We start from the raw sequence: 27,457 nt of genomic DNA, 5'->3' as shown, positions 1-27,457 counted from the left end.
GACTTTGAAAATGTCCATAATAATTCCTATGACTATTGACATCATGGTCTATGGGAGGTGCATAACGTGAAGTTTGTCCACACGCAAGTTCTCTAAGGGATTTGTTGTATTCCCCAACTGTAGAAAAAGATCTATACATGATTGGGCTCAAAGGCTAAGTAAAGAGTTTACAAAGCTCAGAATTTGGTTTTTAAAGGGTTTGGATTTTTGGGAAAAATTTGGTTTTTAAAGGGTTTGGATTTTTGGGAAAAATTTGGTTTTGGTGGGAGACATTTGAAAATTTGGTTTAAAATGGGAGTAAAAATAAAAATTTGGTTTAGCAGTAAAAATTTGGTTTTAAAATTGGGAGCAGTTTTTTTTTTTTTTTTTTTTTTTTTTTTTTTTTTTTTTTTTTTTTTTTTTTTTTTTTTTGGGAGCAAGCCCACTGTGCAAGCCTCTAATGAAATGGAAGGAAGGCTGCGGCCCACAATCGGTTATCAGCTGGGTTTAAACCCAGAGTCCAAAATACAAGTCCAATGGAAAAATTTAAACAAGCCCACACAAAATAAACAAGCCCACAAATTAAACACAAGCCCACACATAAATTATTACAAACCCAAAATAGAAAAATAAAAAGCCCAAAAAATTGGGTTAATTATTACAAGCCCACAAATAAAAAAATTGGAAGCCCACAGGTTGGGTTCTCTCAATGAAATGGGTTTAGGCTTACCTTTGTAGCACAGCCCAGCTGCTCTGATATTGTTGCAAAAACCCAGTTGGGTTTTGGTTCTTTTCCTTGGTGGCGTCCCAGCAGAGGAAAAACAGGTTCAGAACAGCAGGTCCAACAGCAAATGAAGTGAAGCAGATGCAGATGCAAATGCTATGCAGTGAAATGCAAAATAGCTAAAAAACACAGATAAAACACAGCACCAATCCCCGGCAGCGGCGCCAAAAACTTGGCAGGCCAGGAAATGTGTATAGAAATTGATGCAATGGAAACGCGGGCCTACAGTAATACCGCAAGTGCACGGTCGTCAGTTGTAGCTCGTGCAAGTACGGGTCGATCCACAGAGATCGGGTGTGTTTCGGAAGTGTTTTAGCTAAATGGGTTCCTAGATTTGCTTTGGGCTTAGAAACCCTTTGGAAGTGTTGGGCTTAATGTACTATTGGGTTTGTTCTCAATAAAAGGAACTGAGCTTGGGCTCAGTATGTTCTTTGAAGTGCAAATGGGCTTAGGACTTAAACTTAAGCTTTTGATTAAGCCCACAGTGGAATTGGATTGGGTCTTAACCTTAACCTAAACTGGGCTTTGAGCCTTAGTGAAATGGGCCTTAGTGAACTAAACCTTGGGCTTTTGTTTCAGTCAAGAATCTGGGCCTTTGGGTTCAGTTGGCTTGGTTTAGCTAGGCCTTTGGGCTTCACTAGATTGAATTTGGGTTCAGTTGAACTTTGGACTTGGGCTGAACTGTGGACTTGGCTTGGCAGGCAGCAGCAGTAGTAGTGGTTTGATGCAGGAACTGCAGCTTTGGCAGCAGCCTTGGCAGGAGAAATATCAAATAAGGCAGCAACAGTGCAGCAGATGAAAGTGCACAGCAAGGCAAGTGCACTACAAGAAAAGAAGTAGCAGCACAAGCAGCAGGAGAAGCAGCAGACAGTACTGCAGGTCTGCACAGCAGCTGCACAAGCAGTGCAAGTAGCAGCAGCAGTCTGCAAGGCCAAGAGAAAAAGCAGTACTGCAGCAGCAGCACAAGGATGAGGCAGCAAGAATAACAAGTAACAGCAGCACAAGGCCAAGAGAAAAAGAAAAGGGAGCAATTAACAGGAAGAGAAATAGCAGCAGGGGAAACAAACAATGAAAGTGCAAAACAGAAAATGCAGGAAAACCAAACAAATGAAAGAAAACAATACTAACAGTTGAAGATGGATGGCAAACTAGGGCATTGATTCCACCTCTTAACCTAGACTAAGTTGGATATTCCAATTGCAACCAAAATGTCCTCCCAAGGTACTAGTTATCTGATTAAAGCATAACTAGTCTGAGGTTTGGACCATAAGCAATTCACATGGGTTGCTGCACTTTCAGTCACAGGGGGATCCTAACTACACTATATGCATGACATACAATGTGAGAGCAATGTGATGAGAGGCCAGAATTGTAGTCTCCTACACAGTGGCATTAAGGTTTCATCTTCACCCTAGTGGTGAATTTAGAACATTAAACTAACAAACATCAAACAGATACACACAACAACATCATACACAGCACAATAAAAACATATGCAAATGATTAACAGTGCAAGAACAATTGAAATTAGGCTAACCCAAATTGGGTGGAAACTTGGCTAGTCCAAGAACAGTTTTTACATCCCTAACACTTCCCTTTTATAGTTTACAAAAAATCCTAATTTTTCGAAACCCTAAATTGAAATTAGGGTTTTCTCAAATTCCCAAAATTACTCACTGATTTCGTTGTCCCCTCTGCCTTTTGTCGACAACCCATGCTCCCAATTGCTCTGCCACTCGTCTCCATCGTGTATGAAAGCCATCTGCTACTCGTACTCAAACCCTAGTTCTCTTAGATTTATCTCATAGGGTGAATGAGATAGAGGTGAGAGAAGTAGAGTGATGAGTGATGTTTATGGGGGAAGGGTAGAGGGGTTGTGTGGTTGGAGAGGCTCGAGATGGTGAAGTGGTACAGGAGTTCGAGAAGGAGAAATTGCAGGGGTCTGCAACTGTCGGGGGAAGAAGGGTTTTTGGGTGAAAACGAATGTTTGGCTCGACTGGTGTAGGTGATGGGATATTTGATGATACGGTGTTGAGCGGAATCATCTGAAGTTGATGCGCAGCGAGTGGATGATGATGGTTCGTCACAACTGGGCTGAATCGAACGACTACGATAGAACGTGCTCTGACTGACCGTTGGATTGTGTAGCACAACAAAACTGATGGATCCAGATGGAGTTAGGTGCTGTAGTATGTGTCGAGAGCAGCAAGTTTGATGTCCAACGAATACGAAACCGTAGGATGCGTAGATGATGGATCAGATCGGACGGATGAGAGCTGAGGCGGGCTTTTGGGCTTGGTCTTGGACTTAGGTTTAGAATTTGAGCTTGGGCCTTAATTTTTCTTAGCCCACTTCTTCTCTTAAGAGTAATTTCTTCCTCTTCAAGCCCACCTCTAGTTGATCCGGCTCTTGCGAACATCATTCTTCGATGCCTTTCTGCGGGGAGCCTTTGCCGTTTCTTTGCTCTTTTTGCTCCGTGAGTTAACCAGGCTTTATTTGGTACCTAAAAATGCAAAATTAATTAATAAAAGTAATTATTCTTGAAAACAACGAAAACACAGAATATGGGATAAAATGGAGCGTTAGTGCACAAAAGATGAGTTAAATGCCAACAAAAAGGGATAAATATATACAATATTTGGCACTCATCAATTTTGTCATTGGAAAGCATCACTATTGGTATTAAAACCAAATCCAATAACCAAGAACCGTCGTTAAAGGGAAGACAAGCCTCTACATAGTACATAAAACCACCATAGTAGTATAGATAAGTAAAAAACATAGCAACAACTAAGATAAAACTACTAACATACCTAGAAAAACAAGAAACAATGAAGAAATCTTCTCATATTCGTACCAAAATGGATCTGATCTGAGCAATGAATGGTTATTAGTGATGGTTTTGTTGAAGAAGAAGGAATGAGAGAGACGGAGAGAGGAGAAAATATATAAACATCTTCATAACAATGCCAGTGCTTGCTATAAGAACCATACATGAAAGAATAATTCTACATTCACCGAAAACTAATATTTCGTAGGAGGATCCAATGACGGAGAGAAGAATGACTCTACTGTTAGGATTGGGAGTGGTGGAGTGGGTTCCACCATTTCTCTCACACGGTAAAACATCCCGTGATAATCTCCCGATATGCTAATCATTTTTTCGTACAAAAATGAAAAGATAAGGAATAAATGCAAAATAAAAGCATTTCAATATACATTTCATGTCAAGTTACAAACCTTAACTTTTATTGGTTATGCTAGGCGGATCGCCCTTTTACTCGCCACTAGCTCGCAAGCTGAGCTGGAGAGTGAGAATGTGAGATGAAATGGAAATTAAAACTGAAGTGGTTACACGTCAGTTCTTGAAGAGAGAAATAAAGCTATTTTTTACTTTGTGAAATTTAAAGAACTCCTAAATCAATATCACAGATGAAGCTTTCCTCTATAAAAACAAAAACCTCTCTCCTCTTTAGTTTCTTCCCAAAATCAAAAATATTTTTCACCACCATTAAAACGTGCTGCCCAAATCTATTCCATTTTAGGCTAGGTCTGAGCAGGTTTCTTTCTTTTTTCTAGTTTTTTTTAGTTAGTAGTCTAGAATAGATTTATTTAAGTTTTTGTTTCAATCTCTATTGTTTTTAGGAGATTTTAATGGTATTTTTGTGGGTGTTTTTCCCATTTTGTTTGTGTTTTTTCCTTTAGATTTTAATGGTATTCTTGTGGGTGTTTTTCCCATTTTGTTTGTGTGTTCTTCTTTATGGAGAATCTTTATGCTCTCTTATGGAGTTTCTTTGTGATCTCAATGGAGATTTTAGGTGGAAGTTCAAGTATGGTGATCAAAATTCAAAGCTTTGAGAATATCACTCTCATATGTTTATGAGAATATCTCTTTTTCAAGAAAAAAAACCTCTTTCAAAATGGTTGGATTATAATTCCAAAACCATTCTCTCAATCTTAGGATTGCTTGGTACTCTTGTTGATAGTTTGTTACTTCTCTTCACAAATTACTCTTTGATCTTAATGTACTTGAAGTCCATGTAATCTCTAGTTTATCATGAATGAAATTTATGAGATTTATCAAAAAAAAAATCAAGTTTTACTTTGTGAATTTAAAGAACTCCTAAATCAATATCACAGATCAAGATATGAACTTTTTCAACAAAACGTTACTTAATCTTCGAACTCAAAAAACTCAAATTCCAGAAACTTGATCACTATTAAAAAAATATGATAATGATTTTAGAACGAATTGATAAGCTTTTCTATGGTGAGATTCACTGGATGACTCAAGTATAAGATCTAACTTGATAATAAATAAATAAAAAATGCATGCTTTATCAGCATATCCAACTATCGATTATTTCATATTGGCAATATCTGATGGTATGATTACACGAGTGACATCAATTTATTGAAAATTTAAGATTGAGTAGATGAAGGAGAACTGGGTTTCCAAAAAGTGAGTAGAGAGAAACGGTGATTCGGAGAGATGATCCAAATGAAGGGCTAATCATGATGAAAAAGATGACAGGTTTAATTTTACAGAATCATATATTTTGTCCAAAGCAGTGCAAATCTTTTCCGCCAAATAATCTAACATTTTATCGTGATAAGGGGATGGACGTTCATCAGTTCTTCATCTTCTCCAGTGTTTATCTTCTTCTATTGCTTCATCTTCATCATCAGCTGAGTTCCTTGAGTAAAATTATGACAGTTCTAAATTTCTGTTTCATGTTAATTTAATCAGAATAGCTATAAATTAAGAGATTTCGTATTAGGGTTTAAGAATAACAGTAATATTCCCGAATAAGAAAATAAAAAACAGAGAAAAATTAAGATGGTTAATTTAAAAAAAACATTTTTTTTTTTTGGAATTGGGGGTTAAGTTGAAGTGAGCTTATCAATGGGTAATGAGAGATTTTAAGAAGAACCCATCATCATGTTTGTAAATTAAATTCTTACCGCTGCCGGAAGAGATAATAGAGTCAAATGTAAAAAAAAAATGTGTTGTTTTCATTCTTATGATTTTCAAAAAAAAAACATAACAACATCTTTGAAACCGAAACCTATTATCAAGTTTCAGTTCGCAAATCCTTACACACGAAATTAAATGCAGGGGCTGAACTACAGTCAGATTAGGTCTAGCTTCAGCCACCTTTAGAAGCCCAAAAAATCTTTTCTTTCACTACCTATTTTAGTTAAGCTGATAAAAATAAACCCAAAAAATAGACTTAAGCCACTCCTAAAAACCCAAAACCACTCCCAAATTAGATTTCCAGCTCCACCACTTAAATTAATTAACTATAAGAACCATCAACAATTGGATCTTCTTAGATGGTTTGAAGCTAAAGTGAAGAAGAAGGGCCGAGGAGAGATTAGAGAGATAGAGAAAACTACTCAACAAAGAAGAATTTTATAGTAAAATAGAAAAATCAATCACATGGGCACCAATATTTGTCTTTCCGAATGTAGTGACGTGGGATACTAGAAATCCACGTCTGAAGGCGTGCAGGAAGGAGCGCATTTTCCAGCATCTTCAAACTTTAATAACACTGATATTATTCAAAGATGAATAATAGTGGACGATAGTACAATCGCACTCGACGATGGCATTTTTACCGCCCGCCCGGTATGTCTTAGCACTTATAAACCCATGGGCATGTCGAAAATATCCGGTTCCGCCAAGTCTTGAATTTGGGTCTGATCTTTCAGTTAATGGGTTATCCATCATGTACAATTCCCCGAAACTTGTTGCAGAAATGTTAGCTCCCGGTGCAATCTTAAAAGCTGTTGGATAGTCGCCTGTGATGTTTTCGTGGAGGTAAAAATGTAACTTTGTCATCATCTTCTGCATACGCATTTCGTATGGAACGGTTTCACTCCACCAATTTACATTCTGATCAGCCTGTGATTGTGTCATGGATAAAACCACAACAACAGCAAGAAATGAGAAACACTCCATGGCACCCATTTGATGACTTTCTTCTAGCTTTCTCTCTCTCTCTCAAATTTCTTGAATAAGAAGTTAAATAGGAAAAAGACAGACCCAATGAATTGAGAAAAAAATGGTGCGACTGAGAGTATAATGTGGGAATCGGCCCAATCAAAGTTTTGGATGGCCGATGGCCAAATCCAACATTCGAATTAATAGTGAACAATGGTAGAATTATAATCGACAATAACATTTTTTAATAGTAGACGAGTATGTTTTTGCAGTTACGAACCCACGAGCAAATTGAAAATATCCGGTTCCGCCAATAATCACAAATTCACGGTTGGTATCAGCAATCGGATTCCGAGTAAACACACTGATGGTAGAACCATTGGACTTCTTGCTCCCTGTAAAAACAAGATTTATTCCCATGGTTAGAGAAAATACGTTCCTATTTTAATAATTTTTTGGTGGTAATGAAAGAAGCAGTGGGTGGTGAAAACAACGGCGGGTATTTGTGAGCGGCGGAGGTGGTAACATTAATTAATAAATATAATAAACACATATTTCTATTGATAAACAGGTTTACTAAAAACTATATATATATATATTAATCGGTAAAAAATTTGTTGCTGGCGAATTTCGAGCTCAGGTAACTAGTATCATCACCCAATAATTTTACCACTGTATTACAGTGATCCCAATTAAAAATTATATTAATAATTTTTAATGGTGATATAGTGAAAGAGGCAGCGGGTGGTGGAAACATTGACGGTTTGTGAGTGGTGGAGGTGGTAAAATTACTGGTGGTGGAAAAAATAAGGGGCGTGGCTGGTTTTTACGTATGGTGGTGGATGTTAGTTAATAGTAGTGGATAATAATAGTTTTGTGTTTTTACCACTGTACTACAGTGATCCCAGTTAAAAATTATATTAATAATTTTTAATGGTGGTAGTGAAAGAGGCAGCGGGTAGTGGAAACATTGACGGGAATTTGTGAGTGGTGGAGGTGGTAAAATTACTGGTGGTGGAAAAAATAGTGGGCGTGGCTGGTTTTTACGTACGGTGGTGGATGTTAGTTAATAGTATTGGACAATAATAGCTTTGTGTCTTTACAAAATGGGCAACATTTTATTGTGATAGATGCAGTTGGTTGTTTTTAGCACAACTGAAAAGGAAAAAACACAAAAATTTTGAGGAGGATACTAAATCATATAAGACAATGTGATCATGACCGCTGGATCACACAAATTGGATCCCAACTATTTATAGTACCCGATCGCATAAATCACGGTTTTTAGTATTAAAATAAAATTGATTACAATTCCAGAATACAAAACAAAGTTTGGACAAGTCAGGCTAGATAAAGAACGATCAATTTATACTTGCAGAACATAAATCTACTGCTATAAATGATCACGTTTAATTAAAATTTAATTATAAATGTTCAATTGATATTTCATAATAAATGTTTCTTTAATTAATCAAATGGATATATTTTTGTTGATACATAATAAATTTATTTGATATTAACCATATCAATAAGCATCAATGGTGGTTGTGATGGTGGGCAGTGGTGGGATAATGATGGTGGGTATTGCTGAGACTGGTGGAGTGGTGACGATAATGTCGTGGTGGAAGAAGTAATGGTAGTAGGATGAGAAAAGAGGTCCTAAGATAGGTAAACTAAGCACTAATGGTGGTTTTGATGGTGGGCGGTGGTGGTGGATCGACGGTGGGGATAATGGTGGTGGGTATTGGTGAGACTGGTGGAGTAGTGACGATAATGTGGTGGTGGAATAAGTAGTAATAGTAGGGTGAGAAAACGTGTCTTAAGATAGGTAAATTATTTAGTCACCCTTGGTTAATTTGTTTTGTTTTAATTTGATTTTAGTTTTCAATTTACTTTTTTTTATTATTTTTTAAAATTAAAACAATTTTTAAAGGCCAGATTTTTCCAAAAAATAAGATGTTGTGATTTTAAGATTTGCCGAGTAGGGGGCAGGAAGAAAACTGAAACCTTTAAAAAAAATTGACCAAACACAAGGCTACACGCGAATTAATTGTAATCGGTTCAGTTTTTCACATCTCTCTTTATTCCCCCTTTTTGTCATGGTTTCTGTTTCTGTCATTATTTCTCCCCTACTTCATGGGATTATGCAAGGCTACGCATGAATTAATTGTAATCGATTCAGTTTCTGACATATCTCTTTATTCCCCTTTTTTGTCATGATTTCCGTTTTTATCATTTCTCCCCAACTTCGTGTAATTATGCATGCTTGAGATATAGTTCATGACAATAGATAAAGAGCCAAGAAAAGAAATGGATCAAGAATTAAATATTATTATAAATTTTAGAAAAATGAATAAACACAAATCTATGTAAATTGGGAACCCAACAATTTATATCAGAGAAAGATTAAATTCTAATGCTAACAGATTTTTGTAAGATTAATCTAATTGATTTAAAAGTAATTTTAGGTGTTTTTAGTTTTGTAACAAGTTTAGTGAATGATATTTTTAAATTGGTGAGACCTGGTGTATATATATATATATAGCGATTCAATAAATCCCGATTGTTTAACTAATAAATCAGCACCAAACACAATTATCATCGTGATATTATCTTTCCCTCCGTGCTACCAAAATTCTTCTACTGTGTTCTTTGAGAGCTAATTAGTTTTTACACTTATACAAACATTATTCGCGCATCCAAACATGGATTATCGTGTTGCAAAACGGGAATACCACAAACACTCACATTCGACCGGAACTGGACGACTAAAGATCAGAAATTATTTTTATTCAAATCATTTATAGACGAACCACTACAAATTTTAATAAACGTTCAGCGATCACGACTGAAACTCCCACAAACCGTTCATTCAAAAATTAAAATTTAGGTTTAGTTTTGGTTTTGATTTTGCTTGAACATTCTCTATTTCGTTTGGAGGGATCTTCTTGGTAAAAAATCAAAAAGGAATCTTCATGATACAAAATCAAAAAATAGAAGAAGAACTTAAACAAAACACGAGTGAAGGGTGTTGATCCATAAGAAAGATGGAGTAAAAGAAGGTGCAAGCTGGGTGATTAATCTGTGACTTAGGGTTTTTATTTTGGTTTAGTATTGGGTGGTTTTATTGTTGGGTGTAACCAAAAAGTCCAAGAGGTGGTATTTAGGATATCTGAAAAAATAGATGAGTGGTAAATAGGATAAATAGGGGTGGCAATTAACGAGAGTGGCAGATAGGCAAAGAGTTGGTGGCAAATAGGTGAAACCTTTTCTAATATTTAAATTTAATGTTAAACTCCAAACTGCAAATTGTGAAGATAAACAATTCCAAAACCGCTCCATGTCATAGCATTATCACTGTGCCCGATTATAGCACATGCCGGGCTAGACGGGCTTGTAGTCCTTACTACCCATTAAGTTTAACAGGCTAGGCCGAGCCGGGCAATTACAAAAATTTAATGCCCATGACCCGTTCATACCCGTGAAACAATACAGGCCAGGCCAAGTTGGGCCGGACAGACCTCAGGCCCAAGAGATAATTCAAAATTTTAAAAAATATATAGGTTTGTTTTCTGGCTTGATGAATGATGATATTTGTAACTTGTTCAAATGATAGTTCAAGCAATTCATATTCATTACTAAGAAATGTAATTCAAAAGTTTCTCTAACCCCAATAAATTAATCAAGTATGAAATTTAAGTTCTTGAGAAATCCATCACACTAGTAGAAAATTTTATTCCATACTATCGGAAGTAATGAAAGCCGGGTAACTAAACAGGCTACCAGGAAGGCTAACAGACCGGATTCCAATATTTGAACAAAAACCCGGGTCCGCCCACTTATAATTATCGGGCAGGCCGGGCAATACCATGACAGGATGTCTGGTGCCCATGAACTCCTTCGGACCCGGGCGTTACATAACAGGCTGTAGGCTTCCGGGCATTCTGTACTATCAGTGCGCACATAAATCACTGCGACTTACAAAATAAAAATCAGAAGCAATTTTTTTTTGAAGCATAAATTTTATTAAACTACTATCAGACTATTACACGAGGATATATAATACCCCAAGATTCATCAATTACAAAAAGATTGGCAAGCCATGAATCTCCAGTAACATGATATTGGAACAAAATAGTTATCTTCGGATCTGAGTTGCATCGGGTACGAATGTTGGTTTCGAAAGTCAAAAGACCTTCGATCAATACTTTTCACAAGAAAAATTATACTTTTGATGGATACGGCAGTGTCCATAGGAACTGAGGTGGTGGTAGAGGTGTTCGATGCAATTGATTGAAATTTCTAGTCATGCCTTTGTGTCTTGATGCTGCGGTGAAATGCTCGTGTGATATCTGCCTATTTCTTTGTTTTTGGGCTTGAACGATAATACTAATAACACTATTACACTCAAAGAAACTAAAAGTAAAAGTTACAGAAAATGGGAGCTACTAACTAAACTTAAATGAGACACTAGACTAAATTAAAGATACAAAGAAAGGTGGATTTTCAATCGTCCCATGGAGATAGTTACAGAGCAACTTTAGCTATATTTTTGATATTAGAACTAATTATCCTCTATTAGAGTTCATTCTTCTTGATCATGTTTCTATGGTGATGGAGTGTCGTCCTTCAGCAGCTTAAGTTTCCGAATATCCCAAGTGCTTCATAATCTACTATAGTTGATTGAGTTGCACAGGTGTTAAAAGATAGCTCACGCAGATGTACCTTAAAGGGTTTCCCAATCACAACACTAAATACTCTCCTTGCTACTCTCGACCATTTCAAATAATCAGAACATAATGAAGAAAAAAATAAAAAAACCTCACAGAAAATCCCGTCCGAACTTCCAATTAGAAAACAAGGTTGGCTAAACAAGTGCACAGCTAAGCAAAGTGCAATTATGAGACCACTAATCAAACAGTAAAACCAGCTATTCAGTGCTGAACAAGGGTATACGCAGGAAATTGAAAACTTTTTTTTTTTGGCTTTTCTTACAGTAAAGAGGCTCAAGTTCGGTGAATGGTTTAGGGATAAAGATGATAAAACAACCTCATCATTTCAAGAGATGGACATAGTGAGTAGTATTCAAGTTAAATCTGAATAGAAAGAAAAAGGAAAGTTCACTGACAAACAACATACAGGTTTTGAGAGCAAGGTTTTAATAAAAAAAATTTTTTTTTGATAAAATCAGATTATTAAGTTAAATCTAGAAAAAAAAATTGCAAGAAGACTACAAATGTTTGCACCGAAATTCTCATAAAGTTCAACATCCATCTCAGAAGTTCTAACTGTCTTAGCAACTTCATCTGCTACTTGATTGTCGTCTCTACTAATGAAAGTAAAATTGCATAAACTAAAACTAGAAGATGAATGTTTTATCTCTTTCAAGATATTCCTATTTTCCCATTGTATTAAAGAGATAGTTCCTGCAATTGATTGGATGACAAGCTTTGCATCTGTTTCAATGTGTATTTTGGTGAATGATTTTTCATTTGCCTAAACTAGTGCCTCACGAACTGCCATACAGTCTCTTTCTTTTGGATTTAGTTCTCCATTTGCGAAACTTCCTTTGATCCCTCCACATGCTCCTGTTTCATCAAGAATAATTACTCCGGTGCCTAACTTTTTAGAATTGTAGTCAAATAATGCATCTACGTTTATCTTAATAATGCCTGGTAGGGGTGGACTCCAGTGCGAAGTAATGCATTGTGTGGGTGCAGATGCAATGTTATGTGCCTTTAAATGAGAATACAAGTAATAGTTGTTCTTGTGCACAAAATTAAATGGGTTTAAGGATACTTCCTGAAATATTGAATCACATCTTTCTTTCCAAATGATCCAACCACCAATCATTAAGGTGTATAACTAATGTTCATTTGAAATTAACAAAAATTACTTGTAGACGGTTGTGAATGGGATTATAGGTACTAATTGGGGTATTGAATTTCTTTTTTTCATGTAGTGGTAGAATCAACTCTAAGAGGAAATTAAAGATTCGAAAAAGGTGTGAAGGTATAAAGGATTATACACACCAATTGACACATAAAGAAATTGTTCTTCAAGAGATAATATGATGGTGAAATCCATTTTAGGGATTCAATTGATTTACCTGATGATGAAGACCCATAATAAGGTTGTTGCAGTTGAAGTAAAACTACCGATTTTGGAACGATTTGATCATCATCACAAAGATCTAAAGACAAATCTAGGAATATATACAATTATAAGCCTGTTCTGGACCTTCGTTTTCAAATCTAAGTCTCTTTTTTTATTTCTTACAAATCTAAACCTATTGAACGGATTCCATCCAAATCCGTTAGCTTAGTCAATATCTCATGTTGACTTTTCAATATTTCGCTAAAATATCATGTACAGATCTTGTGAGAAGATTACTAAAAATGCCCTTTTCATATTGTGTAAGTAGTATAGTGAATCTAGCCCATGTGTGTCGACCTAAACCCCTAATCTAAGATCAGGAAATCTCGATGATAATTGAATGCTAATATATATCCAGTATACATCATCACCTTAGAATCTCTTCATTCAGTTCCCTCTTCCATATCTGTTCTTTGCCAGCCGTTTTTGAAAATAAGAGAATCAGAACCAGTGAACTATCCATGGTGGTATCTGTTATCAGCGAGAAATAAAAAAACTTAGTAGAATCAATGGATCGAGAAGAGGGTTACCAAGATCAAAGATTCGATTGAGTTAGGATTTCTTGTACATTGAAAGGGGTTGAATAAAAAAAAAAGAAGTTACGTTTTAGTTCCTGAGATGAAGGAATCAACAGAAGTTTTGGGATCGAGAGAAATGGAGAAAGATCAAGGAGTAGTTGATGGTGCTGGTGATTTGGTGAATTCAAACCTAACAGTAAGATAATTTAAATTAGGGTTTTCTTAATTGAAGATTTAATTGGTGAATTTGATTGATAAACTGAATAATAGTGACGTGTTTTAATTAAGTATGAAGTAGATATGTTTGCATGAAGTTTAGTTTTGATTTTACTGAGAATTAGGGTTTCTCATGTCTTTCCCAAGAATTGGAAGGGGGGATTGATTGAATAGGCACGGTTGTAATTTTTGAGTTAATTGAATGGATTAGGTTGATGTTACATGTGTGTTGGGGTTGTAATTGTTTTGGAAAGTTGGGTTGACGTTAAATATGAAATTTGATGCATGGAAGGAGATACAGGTGTTCACAAATCATCAGCAAGGTGTTTGCATCAAAAAAAAAAAAAAAATCATCAGCAAGGTGTTTGGGAAAATGCGTGAGAGACAAGTTCTTCCTGAGAAATTTCATTTCTCATTCAAGCAGTTGCTGCCATCTTCCACTCCATAACGGGAGATCGAGACTTCGCAGAGGGATGTAATAAACAGTTGGATGGGGTTGGTGTTAGCACCAACTGGAACACCGGTATGTGAAGATTCGCTGGTAGTGATAGTCATTTTACGACAACAATATCCACTGAAATTGGGGGTCTCTACAGGCGACGTTGAAATCTGCAGTTATCAAGAGAAGAACAACGAACCTATATTCTACAGGCGACGTTCAATTCTTCATTATGGGGTCTCTGCCATTCGTGATTTCACAGCAGCAACAATGGGTATTTGGGTGATTTAGTGTGTTGGTCGTATGGGCAGTTTTTGGTCAAACAAGGCCTAGTTTTGTGAGAAATAAAAAAACAGGCCTAGATTTGTAAAAAGCTCAAATATCTACACCATGAACCCAAAAAAAACAACAAATGAAACCGTGCCATCATTGCAATTGAGAGATATGAAACATGATCATATCACCGATCTAATAGCTAAAACAAATCTATAACATCTCTAGAGCCGGTGGATTGAAGATTAGCGGAGAAGGATGGAAGAAAGAAATCATGGTTGATTTAGGTCTAGGGTTTTTATTTTTCGCGGCGGAGTTTTTTGGTTTCTGCCTCTCAGAAGCAAAAATCATCTGAAGCAAATGAACGATATGAGGTGAATATTTCTAAGCCAGCAACATCAACTGCTAGGAAAAAACGATTCATCAAAGTTTTGGATGGATGGCCAAATGAATGTTTATGATTTTGTATTATGCAACATACGAATTAATAGTGAATAATAGTACAATTATATTCGACGATAGCATTTTTAATGGTAGACGAGTATGTCTTTGCAATTACAAACCCACGGGCAAATTGAAAATATCCAGTTCCACCGATAATCACAAATTCACGGTTGGTATCAGCGATTGGATTTCGAGTAAACACGTTGACGGTAGAACCATTGAACTTCTTGCTCCCTGTAAAAACAAGACTTATTCCCATGGTCAGAGAAAATACGTTTCTATCGGAAAACCCATATAAACCTTGAGCTCGACCGACGAGTCTAGAATTTGGATCAGGTCCGACAGTTAATGGACTATCAATTACGTACAATTCACCGAATAGCGTCGATGAAGAGTTGGATATTCCCGGTGCTTCGGCGATCTTAAAAGAGGTTGGATAGTCGCCGGTGATGTTATCATGGAAGTAGAAATGTAACTGTGTCATCTTCTCCATATCCATTCTGTACGGAACAGTTTCACCACACCAGGCTTGTGAAAGATGAGTCATGGATAAAACCATAACAGCAAGAAACGAGAAATACTCCATAACAGCCATGATGTTTCTGATGATTTCTCTCTTAAACTACCTGAAACTCTTTTGATCAAGTATGTATAGATAGCTACGGATGGGTGGATGACTTTTTTATTAGGAGCAGTTGGGGACAAGTAATATTGACAAAGACTTGCATGATTGCAGGGATATGACAAACTAACGGGAAAAAAATGTACAATTGACCACGACTGTTGCGTGTTAGAATTTTCAATTGCAACTACCTTGGGTATGCCATGATACGCGATCATCAGGGGCTTTCGTGTTTACATGACGTTTGAGAGTTTGGATCTGTGTTAAAAGTTGTGTACAAAGACGCAACTTAAACTGAAGAGCGAAGAGGCTAGGTTGAAAGAAAGTCAACTGCCAACCTTACCTCGCTATATGTCCCTCGGGAATTACATGTAATGGGTATCTTTGTTTGTATTTGGGTTTTAAATTTTTTGTATTTCGATGTTTTTTTCTTGTAAACAATCATGTAATCACCTTTTTGAATTGAATGAAGTGTGGTCCGATTGTTCATGAAAAAATAAAAATAAAAAATGTTAAATATATTGAAAAATGCACGGTTTGAGGGTCCTTGCCTTCACTACTTTAGATGAACTCGGGGATGACACTATCACATTCCTAAAGAGGCTTCGTAATTATATGGCCATTAATGATGCAAATGTCAAGGTTGGAGAGTTTCTTTTCCACTGGTCAGGTATTGTCATCCAAAAAACGGTTGGGGCTCAGCTTGTTGTTAGACTCCCTTCCAATTTCTTACCACTTGATGATGTATCTGATAATTTTATATGATTAATATAAGCCTGCTTTCGCGTCGTTCAAAAAAAAACGAATAGCCTATTTTTTAACATAATCAAGAGGTTTTATAACCCCATCCTAGTTTTGAATTTTTGGAAAGCCCATGCCCAAATAAACATGCCTAATTTGGAGCCTATCCATTTTATTTGAGATTTGTCACTACGAGACAAAAGCAAATATGTAGAAGTAAAATGGAAACAAAAAGAACGCGCAATTGGGGATATGGAAACTAATTGAGGGATATGAATTACTTCCCCCAACCAAAGGTGTCTGTTAAGGGGTGTTTTTTGGGCCGAAAATACTAAAATACCCTTAGATTAATTAAAAATATTTTGAAAAGACTGTTATACCCTTTCAACTAAAACATAAAATCAAAAACCAAATCAATGATCCTCCATGTCTACACTATCAGTTCCGGCATTCTCAGTTAGGTTAGGTTTCGAAAAAAAAAAATCTTCATCGTTCTTCATCGTCGATTAATCGTTAATTCAAAATTTTCTTCGTCGATTAAAACCAACCCATAAGAATGCCTCCACGAAAGAAATCAGATGCCCAATCGAAATCAAAATTGATTGCTCAACAGAAATTAGAGGAAAGGCTTGCTTTGATTGCTCAAGAGCAAGAACACGAAGAACAAGAGTTATCGGACGACCAACTACTCAGAAATATGGCTTCTGTGAGAAAGTAAGTCATTTAAAACTATTTAATTAGTGTTTTAATCGATTTGTAGCTATGGGTTTAGGTCAAAATCGCGAAACCCTAACTGGAACAGTTGAGTTTCAGTTGTTCCGGCACTCAATTTCGTATGAATACCAAACTGGAAATCGGTACCGGCATTCAATCTAGGATGAAGACCGTACCGGTAGTTAGTTCCGGCATCTAATTTAGGTTGAAAACCGCACCGGAACTTACAGGGACGGAGCCAGGATTTTTATACAAGAGGGGCGAAGTTAAAAAAAAAATTACACAAACTATTATAATCTTTTTTAATTAAACCAAAGCTATTTAACTTGATAATTATCAAAATGTTACACGACGTTCTTTTAGATCTCGAAAATCATCCATAATGGAATCTATGCTAATCTACCTAACAATTTCTTTTTTATATGCACAACCAAAAAGTCTCCAAGGAATTCATCGTCCATTTTACCGTGAAGTCTAGTTTTGAGAATTTTCATTGCCGAAAAAACTCTCTATGCTGTTGCAGTAGAAACTGGTAAGATAAGCACAAGTTCAATCACTCGGCGTGTAATATATTCTTTAAAAACACACTTATATTTTCTTCAAATCAAGAAAAATCAACCAACTATACTTACTCCAAATCAATACTACTTAATTCAAACAGTTTTTTACCGATAAAAAATCAATCAATTATATTACACAAAGAAAGAACCCTAGATTTTGAATATGATTCTATGAACAAAAAAAATCTAATCTGCAATTTGAATTTTACATCCAATTCAACTATTTAAAATCAAATAAATCAAAAAAGGCAGGACGATACCTTTAATACGATTACTCACTTAATCGCATTAGATAAAGATAAAATTTGCAGAGGTTTATTTTATTTGTCAGGTAGTTCTTTTTTTTTCCCCAATATTCCCTCCCTTTCCGAGATTATTAACACTGTAAAGCAGATAAACGATAAACAAATTCACGTATTTAAGCTAATATAACAAGTCACGTCCCAAATACGTGTAATATATAGGTCAAATTTTCGAGTAGTCATTTCCACATATAGCGGCCAAGTTATTAACAAACTTGGGAAGAATCTGTAAGTCATCCTTATATATAATTGATAATTAATTTTAGGGGCCGCGGATGCTTGATTTTCTCCCTAAAACTAAGGAATTTAACCACTATTAATGGGGATTTGCAAAAAACTAGAGGAGGCGACAGCCACCTCTACATTATACACAGTTCCGTCCCTGGGAACTTAGTTTCAGCATTATATTTAGGATGAACACCACTTCTGAACCTAATACCGGCATTGATTTGAACTTTTACGAGTACGCCGGTAGTAAGCTTCCAATAAAAAGAAAACTCTAGGATTTTGTTATTTGTACCGGCGTACATTTTAGGTTAGATTCCATGCCGGTACTTGAGTTTTGGTATCCAGAAACTTTAGAACTACTACCGGCGTCCTCGACAATTTTTTTTCGATGCCGGTATTGTGTTCCGGCATTTGTTTTTATTTTACGTAGCTGCCGGTACTGGTGTTTTCTTATCCAGGAATTTCCTATAGTGTGTCGGCATCCTAAAAATGTATTTGTCAATGCCGGTAGTTACTCCCGGCATGTAATCGTTTGAATTTACAATGCCGGTATTAGCTCCCGGCATGTTCGATATTTTTTTCAGGATGCCGGTAGTGATGATTCTATGCCGTAATGTAGTGTATATATGCCGGTATTAGAAATGAAAGTTAGTTGTCTTATATTTATTTCGTGCTTCTTTTGAAATAGATCTAAATCAAAGGAAGCTAAAGCAAAAGAGGCTAACAAAGGAAAAATTAAAGATGCTGTCACTAAAAAAAGAAGGAAGGATGGTCTTGATACTCCTCAGTCTCTGCATCCTCGAGAGAAAGACCAAGGTCGTAAAATCCAATTGGGGGATGATACAAGAGGTGAAGTTTGGGATAGTGGTCGTGACCGTAGTAAACTCATAATACGTGAATCTACCGGAGCAGTTGAGGAGGAAGATGAGCAGGATGAAGAGGAAAGTAAGGAGGAAGATAATGAGATTGATCCAACTCAATTAGCAAACCAAATCCAAGGAGTAGTGGAAGAAGGTGGTCCAAGTCAACAACTAAAACAAGGCAAGGGGAAAGGCAAAGGAAAAGTAAAAGTTAAAGGTTCGCACCTTCCTCATGTTGATGACATGATACCCAACCTTGATCGTGGTAGAATTTTGGGCGCATCTTCTTTTGATCCGAGGTATATATTTGGCTACAAGGACTCGTGGGCTCGTACTATATATCAGACCTATGTAAGAGTTTCTATCTCGTGCATATGTATTGTTTTATATTTATGCAAAATCTATTAATCGTATTATCTCCTAATTGTAGGATCATAAGAAAGTTGTGCGTGTTTGATGAAACCAAGCCGCGTCTCATTGGGATTTGTCTAAGGAGCATGAAGAGGTCCAAGCAATAGTAAAGGATTCTGGTCTATATCCTTTGATTGAAAATTATGTGAATCCAGATATGGTGACAGTCAATTGCTTCGTCGAAAGGTATCATGGTGAAACTGATACCATGCACTTCCCGTTTGGAGAGATGACCTTGATCCCTGATGATGCTCAGAACATTCTAGGCTTGGATGTTTTCGGCAAATCAATTGCAGAACGAGACGGTCATTATTTTGAGCTAGAATGAACGAAGTTTCACGAGCTTACTAACAAATTGCTTGGTTGGGACTACAAAACTTCAGTGGAAAGCTTCTATGTATCTAAGGTTAGTAGGACAAGGACCATCAGGCTGACCTTGCTTAAGGAGAAGTTTAAAATACAAAAGAAAGAAGTTTGAAGGATGGATGGATGGGACCCCGCACATATTCGTTATACAGCCGTTGCGTACCTGTTATTCATCTTTGGCACTAGGGCATTCCTTGACACTAGTAGCAACAGGCTTAGTGCAAACTACCTTCAGTACTTGGATCCGTTGGAAGAGGTCTTTACCTATTCATGGGGCACCGTGGCAATCTCCCATTTGATGACGGAGATGAGAAGGGCCTCTAAGGCGGTTGCAAACCAATTTGTTGGGAATTTCACTCTACTCCAGCTATTTTTGTTTTTAAACTTATGTTCTTATTTATATTGTTCACATGTACCCTTATCATGAATTTAGAAACAAAATTTACTGATTTTTATATGTATCATTTCAGATTCGTATAGGTGTGGGCTTATGAACATTTCCCAACATTGTTCAAGGACAACCTCTTATTGAAGTTTATTCCCGTTGATCACCCCGAGGAGCCTAGAGACAATAGATACGAGTTCAACAGCCATGCAAAGCCCCGTAACAATCATCGACTAGCAGAAATGAGATTGGCTCTGGACGCGATGACTACCAAAGATGTTGTGTTCGACACTTACAAGGAGGCTAGAGAGAACCGCCAATACAAGTGGTTTTATAACGTTGCACTTTACCAATGGCCTTTGTTCCACCCAAAGGGATACGTTATGGCTGATCCTCGACGTGTGATGCGGCAACTTGGATACAAGCAATTACCTAGATGCATGACAGCCTCTCATGAAAGGTACATTATTTATTTTTCTCAGTGCATGACTAGTTCCACAAAGTTGAGAGTAGAGTATGATCCAACTCCAGAACCAACACATTAGAGGGATATGGAACCACGTCGTTTGGTAGATGCTACTAATTGGGAGCCTGTGAAAAACGGTGATAAAGACGACCCAACCTACATTGATGATTACTTGGAATGGTCACATCCTTTTTTCGTGCGCCTGGAAGACGTCGAAGTTCCACCCCAGAAAAATCCTCTCGTTCCAACTCCTATAGAGGCACCACCTACGATGACCCAACTTAATAAGACTATTGGATTGCTAGTAAGTATTGTTAATTGCTTACTCGTTTAATGTACACATAATTTTATGTTAGCATATATATACTAATTATGTGTTGTATGTATGAAACTAGTGGCGTCGGCTTGGCAAGTTGAAGAAGATGTTAGGTTGCATGTACGAGGAAGGAGAGGTGCTATCCCTTAAAGAAATGAAGGAAGTGGTGGAAAAGCTCGATAAAATTGAAGACCCAAGTGAAAGAACTTTGCTTGGGGAAAGAAGGAAGGTGCCCATTTCCAAGAAGAAAAAGACCAAGTGATGAACTCTATAGTTGTGTTTCGTTATTTGGATGGTGGTTGTTATGTTTTGAACAATTCTAACATTGTTGGACTTTATAGTTGTGTTTTTGGTTGAACTCTTTATTTGTTTGGTTTACTTTTGGTTTATGATACTTTGATGAAGAACATTTAAGTACGATTCAGTTGTTTGGTTTATGTTGAACATGTTTAGATTTCTAGTAAAAGGTTGTCTCTGTAAGTTTTCTTTACACGAGAAGCGCCGGCATTCAAATGTTTAAGTTCCACGGCACCGGTATTGGTTCCGTCATAAAAAATCAATTTAAATTCTATGCCGACATTTGTACCGGAACGGAAAAGTATTGTTTGGTAACATACCGGAGGTATTTTATAGTATTCGGACGTATCCTGACCGAGCGGTTTGGAATTTGTTGGATCAATGTAGGGAACAATATAAGGAATGAATGGAAAGAAAATTGAATTAGTTCACAAAAAAATTAAATTACTATACTAGTTTCGGCATGCTCGGCGACGCTTCGGCCAAAATAACCAAAGCCGGAAACAAGTGTCGGTCTTCAGGAATAATGTTTCGGCATTTCGTAAATAAACTTGAAAAAGAGGACCTAATTTTAAAAACTACCGGCATTTTATTTTCATGAATATTAATGCCGGAAAAGATAATACCGGCATGCACGATCCACAAGGATTGAAGCCGTAACATGGTGCCGGCATGCTTGATAAATTTAACACCAAGCCGGAAAACTACTACCAAAGTGACCAATTTCTGGATGTTTTTTTAGTGGTACCGGCATTTCTGAATATGTAAAGTCCCAAGCCGGTAGCCGTTCCCAGCATGGTACTTAATTTTCAAATCATGTCGGGATTTAGTACCGGCGTGCTCGATAAATTTTATACCATGCCGGTACCTATGTTCAAAATTCAATTAACTCTTGGATGTTTTTCTTTTGGTACCGGCATGGAAGGTTAGGAGAGAACCATGCCGGTTTGAATATTCCAGGGAGTATTCAGTGGTAGATAAAAATTGAATTGCTTGCCGGCATGGTTGTTTTGGTTGAAGACAACGCCGGAAATTGTTTCAAAATAGGGGATATTTTTCGCCGGCATGGAAATAATATGAATATCGTGTCGATTCCGCTAGTGCCGGCGTGGTAATCATACTAAGGGTATGTCGGCACCAATCTTTTTCAGAGGAAAAATGGCGGTTTTAAAGAAAAAAAAAATCAAATTTTCGACCTCTTAGCAGCATTACCTGTGTGTTGGGGTTGCTTGTATGTTGAACATGTTTACTTTCTTGGGTTGGTTCTTTAAAAAACACTTCATGCTCACGAAAATCATGATCCAAAGGTGTTGGTTCATCATATAATTCCAATTCTGAGTTGTTATCATTAACCGAAGATTGAAGATATGATTTTTGTTGTAGTTGAGCTAAAGATTCAGCAGCTACAATTCTCTCCTCACAATTATCTTCCATTTTCACAAAAAAAAATTCCACCCAAAAATAATTTTCCCTCCTTCTACTCTCACCTCACTCACAAAAATTCAAATAAAAATACACACTAATCTATCCCTCAAATACTTAAAATTTTACTAATTATTATTTACCACTAAACGTGATTAGTGAGGGTTAGATTAGAAATTAAAAAAGTAATTACATAAGGGGTGACCCAGATTTGATATTAAGATCCCTATTTTGTCATGTAGCTATATCCCCCAATTAGTTTCCATATCCCCCAATTGCGCGTTCAACAAAAACTCTAAACGTACCGCATGTTTAGACAACCCAAAAACAATCTTCTCACGAAATTTCCAATTGTAGGGCGTAAAAATGGACCCCTGCAAATTCCAAGGATCCACTCTGATGTGAGGAGGTTGTTTTTGTGTTGTTTTAATGAGCGGTGTGTATAGGACTATTGAAATGAAAAACTCCATATTCAATTATTTTATGTAATGGCTAATTTATCCCTGATTAATTAGTGTTAATTCGGATGATTAATTGATGTTTAATGATGTTAACCTAGAAATCAATTAATCTGAAATCATCGTCAAAACATAGAAATATTTTGATTTTTTTTTGAAAACTCTCAACCCAGAATCGGTTTATAAGACTTAAAGCATGTTTGTTTTTTGCTGACTCGGAGTCTGGATCTGACTCATCCCGAGTCAAATGTCAGACTGTTTGTTTTTTCTTTTGAGTCAAACTTAATCCCTGACTCGGACCCGTTTGAGTCAGGTAATAAAATATCTCTGACTCATGGTAACAATTTGCTGGCTCATATTTTTGAGTCAGAACCAGATGAGTCAGGTGATTTCAGCTAGATCCAGATGAGTCAGATTCAAACGAGTCAGGTGAGTCAGGAGAAAACAAACATGCTCTTAGAAGATAGGCCGGTTGTATAATTCAAAAGGTTTCTTGTGATTTTTTTTTTTGGTTGAATTGGTTTACATAAATGCCCACGTAAACCAATTGTAAATCTTGGCATTTCTTCGACTATTTTGCCCATAACTTCTTCGTCTGATATCGGAATGACCTCGGTCTTTTTACGGTCAACTTGTATTTTCATGCTCTATAATATAAAGATAAAAATTTCAGGGGTTGCGCAAAAATTCAAACATGGTTAATGAATCGATTGATATATATGCTTTAACGTATACTGATTGTTGTTGATGTTCATCAACCACGAAGAACATCAAACCCAGAATTGGTTTAGTTGTACCATATCCACTGATTATGGGAAATGTTCTTCGTGGTTGATGAACATCAACAACAACCGGTATACATTAATGCATATCACAACCGATTGTGGTTGCTTTTCAGAAAATTTTGATGAGAAAATTTCATAGTTTGATTCTTAAATCATTGATGAATCTCTCTTCAAAGGAACGAATTAAAGAGATTTAACTCAATCATTGAAAAGAAAATCGCCGAAAATATTGTTTGAAGAAACAAAAAACGGAAAATTGAATTGTTATTTTAGATTAGCTAAGTTTTAGTTTTGATTTTGATGGATTCAGTTTAGTTTTTTTATTAAAGATTGTTAATAGAAATAATTTAGGTTTTTGTATTTGTTTTAGATAATTAGAATTATTAAGTTTATGTAAATGATAATTTAGTATTTTAACATACTTTAGACACCCCTTATCTTTTCTTATTGGGCAGATGAAAAAATTCATAGACCTCAAATAAGAGCCTTAGGCCTCAAACTAGCGAGGCAAATAAATATCTCTGACTTATTATGCATTTTTACAGCTACACCAGCATGTCGTAGAGGTGACAAACCCACAGGGATACATGAAATTCTCGGTTCCACCAACGATAGTGAAATTACCATCAATATTACTCGTCTAATTATTTGTGCTCAGCACGTTAAGACAAATGTGGGTCTCTAAACCGAATTTAGCGTAAATTAGAGATTTTTTGCAAATTCAATATCATGCGAGGAAAATTTGGTATATAAAGGTTGAGAAATATATTGTCTATGGGGTTAAATATACAAAATGATACGAAGTAACAAATGTTGACCCAAATGGGAAAAGTTTCTCCCTCTGTCACTGTTGGTACTAATTCTAGTTTTGTTAAATGGCTTTTTTTTTTAATTTGGAAGCCCATTTTCTTAGGAAAGATCTTGGCCAACTGATACTTCCTTGGTCTGAAGGTTACCAAGATTTTTCTTGGATTGTTTATGCATCAGACTAAGTATGCTCTATATCTTGTCAAAAACACTGGCATGGTTGCTCTTCACCAACTACTAATGTTCAACTTCGTCCAGGTGAAGGTTCTTTTGGCAATCCAACATATTATTAGGGTTAGAACTGAAATATGTTTTGATTATGACTTCATAACATGCCTAACTGAGTCTGAGCCACGGACTTATCGGGAATTCATGATACATTTTGATGCTTCTACTAGAAAGAAGCTGTAAATTAACGAAATAGATTCTGTCCAACTAAAACAGCCATTGGAGATTTTAATTTTAACCTCATTGTGTAAGACCACGAGTTCTAATGGGTCTTTAAGAAGAAACATAAGGTAATGGAAAATATAAAGTCTAGATTGGTAGGTAAAGATTATAAGCTGGAAAAAAGTGTAGATTTTTTTTTGATACTTACTCACTTGTTATGAGAATTACAATTGAAACTCCATTAACTAATTGATGTGTTGTAGAAGTGGTGGTAAATAAGATTCTATTTTCGAACTTGTAAAGACTAGGTTTTAAACTTAAATTTCTAAGACTAAAAAAACAAACTCAATTATAAGTTGATATCATGGTTGTAGAGAGACTGGGATAAGGATTCCACTGATGTTTTTTCCAATTTCAAAATGATTTAAATTCACTAATTATAATTATTCAGTTTGATTCTCAAATATTGCAAAAGTAGATTTTTAGAAATATTAATTATCAATCGAAAGTACGGGACATCAAAACCTAAGTTGAGCATGTTCCATCAATTGAAAACAAAATTGTTTAACAAAAATCATAAATTATTTCATCTAGGAAAATAATCATAAACATAACTGCACAAATTAATTAAGATAGAAAAATACCACTTTTTATTGGTGAAATAGTTTCCTCCATCGCTCCTGAGATTGGGTTTAGCTCATCATGTTGGAAACACGCTCAAAAGAATATGTCATTACTCAAAATGGTGTTTATAAAGGTGAAAAGAGAGAAAAAACAGTGAAACGGTCACAAAGAACAGTTGCTAAAGAAAAGTTCCAGTTGTTGAAGATCTTTGGCAAGAGATGTTGAAAAACGATAATTTATTTCTGCTGTAGAATTAGCGACTATTCTGGGTAGGCTATTTTTTTTATATTGATAGGCTTTGTTCTTCGTGTTCTTGGTGGAGCAGCAGAAATAAACTTTCCTGCAACTCGGATTTCTCCTATTTTAGCTCTCCAAACTTCTCTCTATCCCTTCGTAAGATTTCCTTAATCTCTCTACACCCTTTATATACCCAACAAATTGAAAATATCTCAAGAAAATCTACTTTTTTCTTGCACCCAAAGTCTCGGACTTTATTTCTGTTTTTTTTTCTACCTGTATGTGTCTGGGTTGTTTAATTCCTTCTTAAACTCTCTTCATGACGTAATAAAGCAGATATCTTCCTTTAATCACAAGTACTTTCCGTACAAAGATGAGGTTCTTACTTTTTTACCATGGATACACTTTTGTTCCCTGTTTTAAAAAACTACCAAATAAACGAAGATTTTATTCCTTTCTTTTAGTCCCAAAACATGTCAATTCCCATGTTGATTAGGAAACAACATAACCAGACCCTAAAAGTCATCAAATTCTCCATGAAACTTCCAAAAATTCCAGGGTACCTTTAGTACATTTTTTGGGTGTCTTTATCAATTTTTTATCCGGAGGTTCAAATACCACTTTTCGAGCATCTTTTTTTGCAATAGTGTATTTATCCAAAAACACAGACAAATTCATTAAAACTCATAATAAGTACAACAATTGAGCACTAATAATATGTAGAATTGAGACAAATCAGACACAAAAATTGTGTCTATCAGTAATACTCGATTATTTAATAGTCTCTCTAAAACAATATAGTTCTCGAAACCCAACTAGGCTTACAAAAGCTGAATTTTAACTTGTCAAATTAATAATTTTTCTTATTAATAAATAAAAAAATTGGTTCCCAATGGTATTAATTTATAGAGTTTAAATTTTACTTACATTAGAATGTTAATTGTTATAGCTATCACTCATTACTTAGATATACAACATACTCCCTCTATTCTAAAATTTATGTCTTCTATTCTATTTTCGTCTGTCCTAAAATACTGGCCAGCTTCTGTTTATAGTCATATTTTCTGGCCAAACTCTCAAATATATCCTTCAATTTTTATAATTATAAGATTATTTTTAAATATAACCAATCAAAAATATTAAATGATATCTTCCTCAGTAAGAAACAAATCTACTAAATCAATCCATAAAATATTTTAATTTTTATCTTCTGTTTAAACGTCTTAAATGATATCTTCATCAATAGGAAAAAAAATTATTAAATCAACCCATAAATGTTTTTATTTTTATCTTCTATTTCTATAAATAATAAAATTATAAAATATGTATTTTTCTTACATGCTGCATATACTCCTTTTATTTTAGTAATAACATAACATTTAATAGGGATAGTTTGGTACATTCCTCCGGTCTCCTTAATATGTTGACTTAGTCAAAGCGGACTAATAATTTAGGACGGAGGGAGTATATGATTATAAAGAAAGTAGATGAGAAATCTACATGCACCAACCTGGGGTTTTTTTAATGAAAGATTATGAAGACAGAGTTCGTAAACTGAGATCTTTGTATGGTTTGAAACAAGCACCTAAACAATGACATAAGTTTTTTATCATGTGATGATTTCTAGTGGTTTGAAAGTTAATGAATCTGACAAGTGTAATTACATTAAAATTTTGATATATGCATTTGTGATTGTATGCTTGTATGTTG

General features: G+C 35.7%; 1 protein-coding gene across 1 annotated transcript; it reads right to left on the bottom strand.

Annotated features, from left to right (window-relative positions):
* Positions 1-14,748: 14,748 nt before the first annotated feature.
* LOC113287033 (dirigent protein 11-like) lies at positions 14,749-15,433 on the bottom strand. The gene has a single exon (XM_026535692.1). The coding sequence runs from the start codon at positions 15,349-15,351 to the stop codon at positions 14,797-14,799; it is 555 nt and encodes a 184-aa protein (XP_026391477.1). The 5' UTR covers positions 15,352-15,433; the 3' UTR covers positions 14,749-14,796.
* Between the last annotated feature and the right edge of the window lie 12,024 nt (positions 15,434-27,457).

Source organism: Papaver somniferum, chromosome 6, assembly GCF_003573695.1.
Source record: "Papaver somniferum cultivar HN1 chromosome 6, ASM357369v1, whole genome shotgun sequence".
NCBI classification, from domain to species: domain Eukaryota; kingdom Viridiplantae; phylum Streptophyta; class Magnoliopsida; order Ranunculales; family Papaveraceae; genus Papaver; species Papaver somniferum.
The sequence above is the reverse complement of the archived record's forward strand: the minus strand, read 5'-3'. Positions and strand labels throughout refer to the sequence as shown.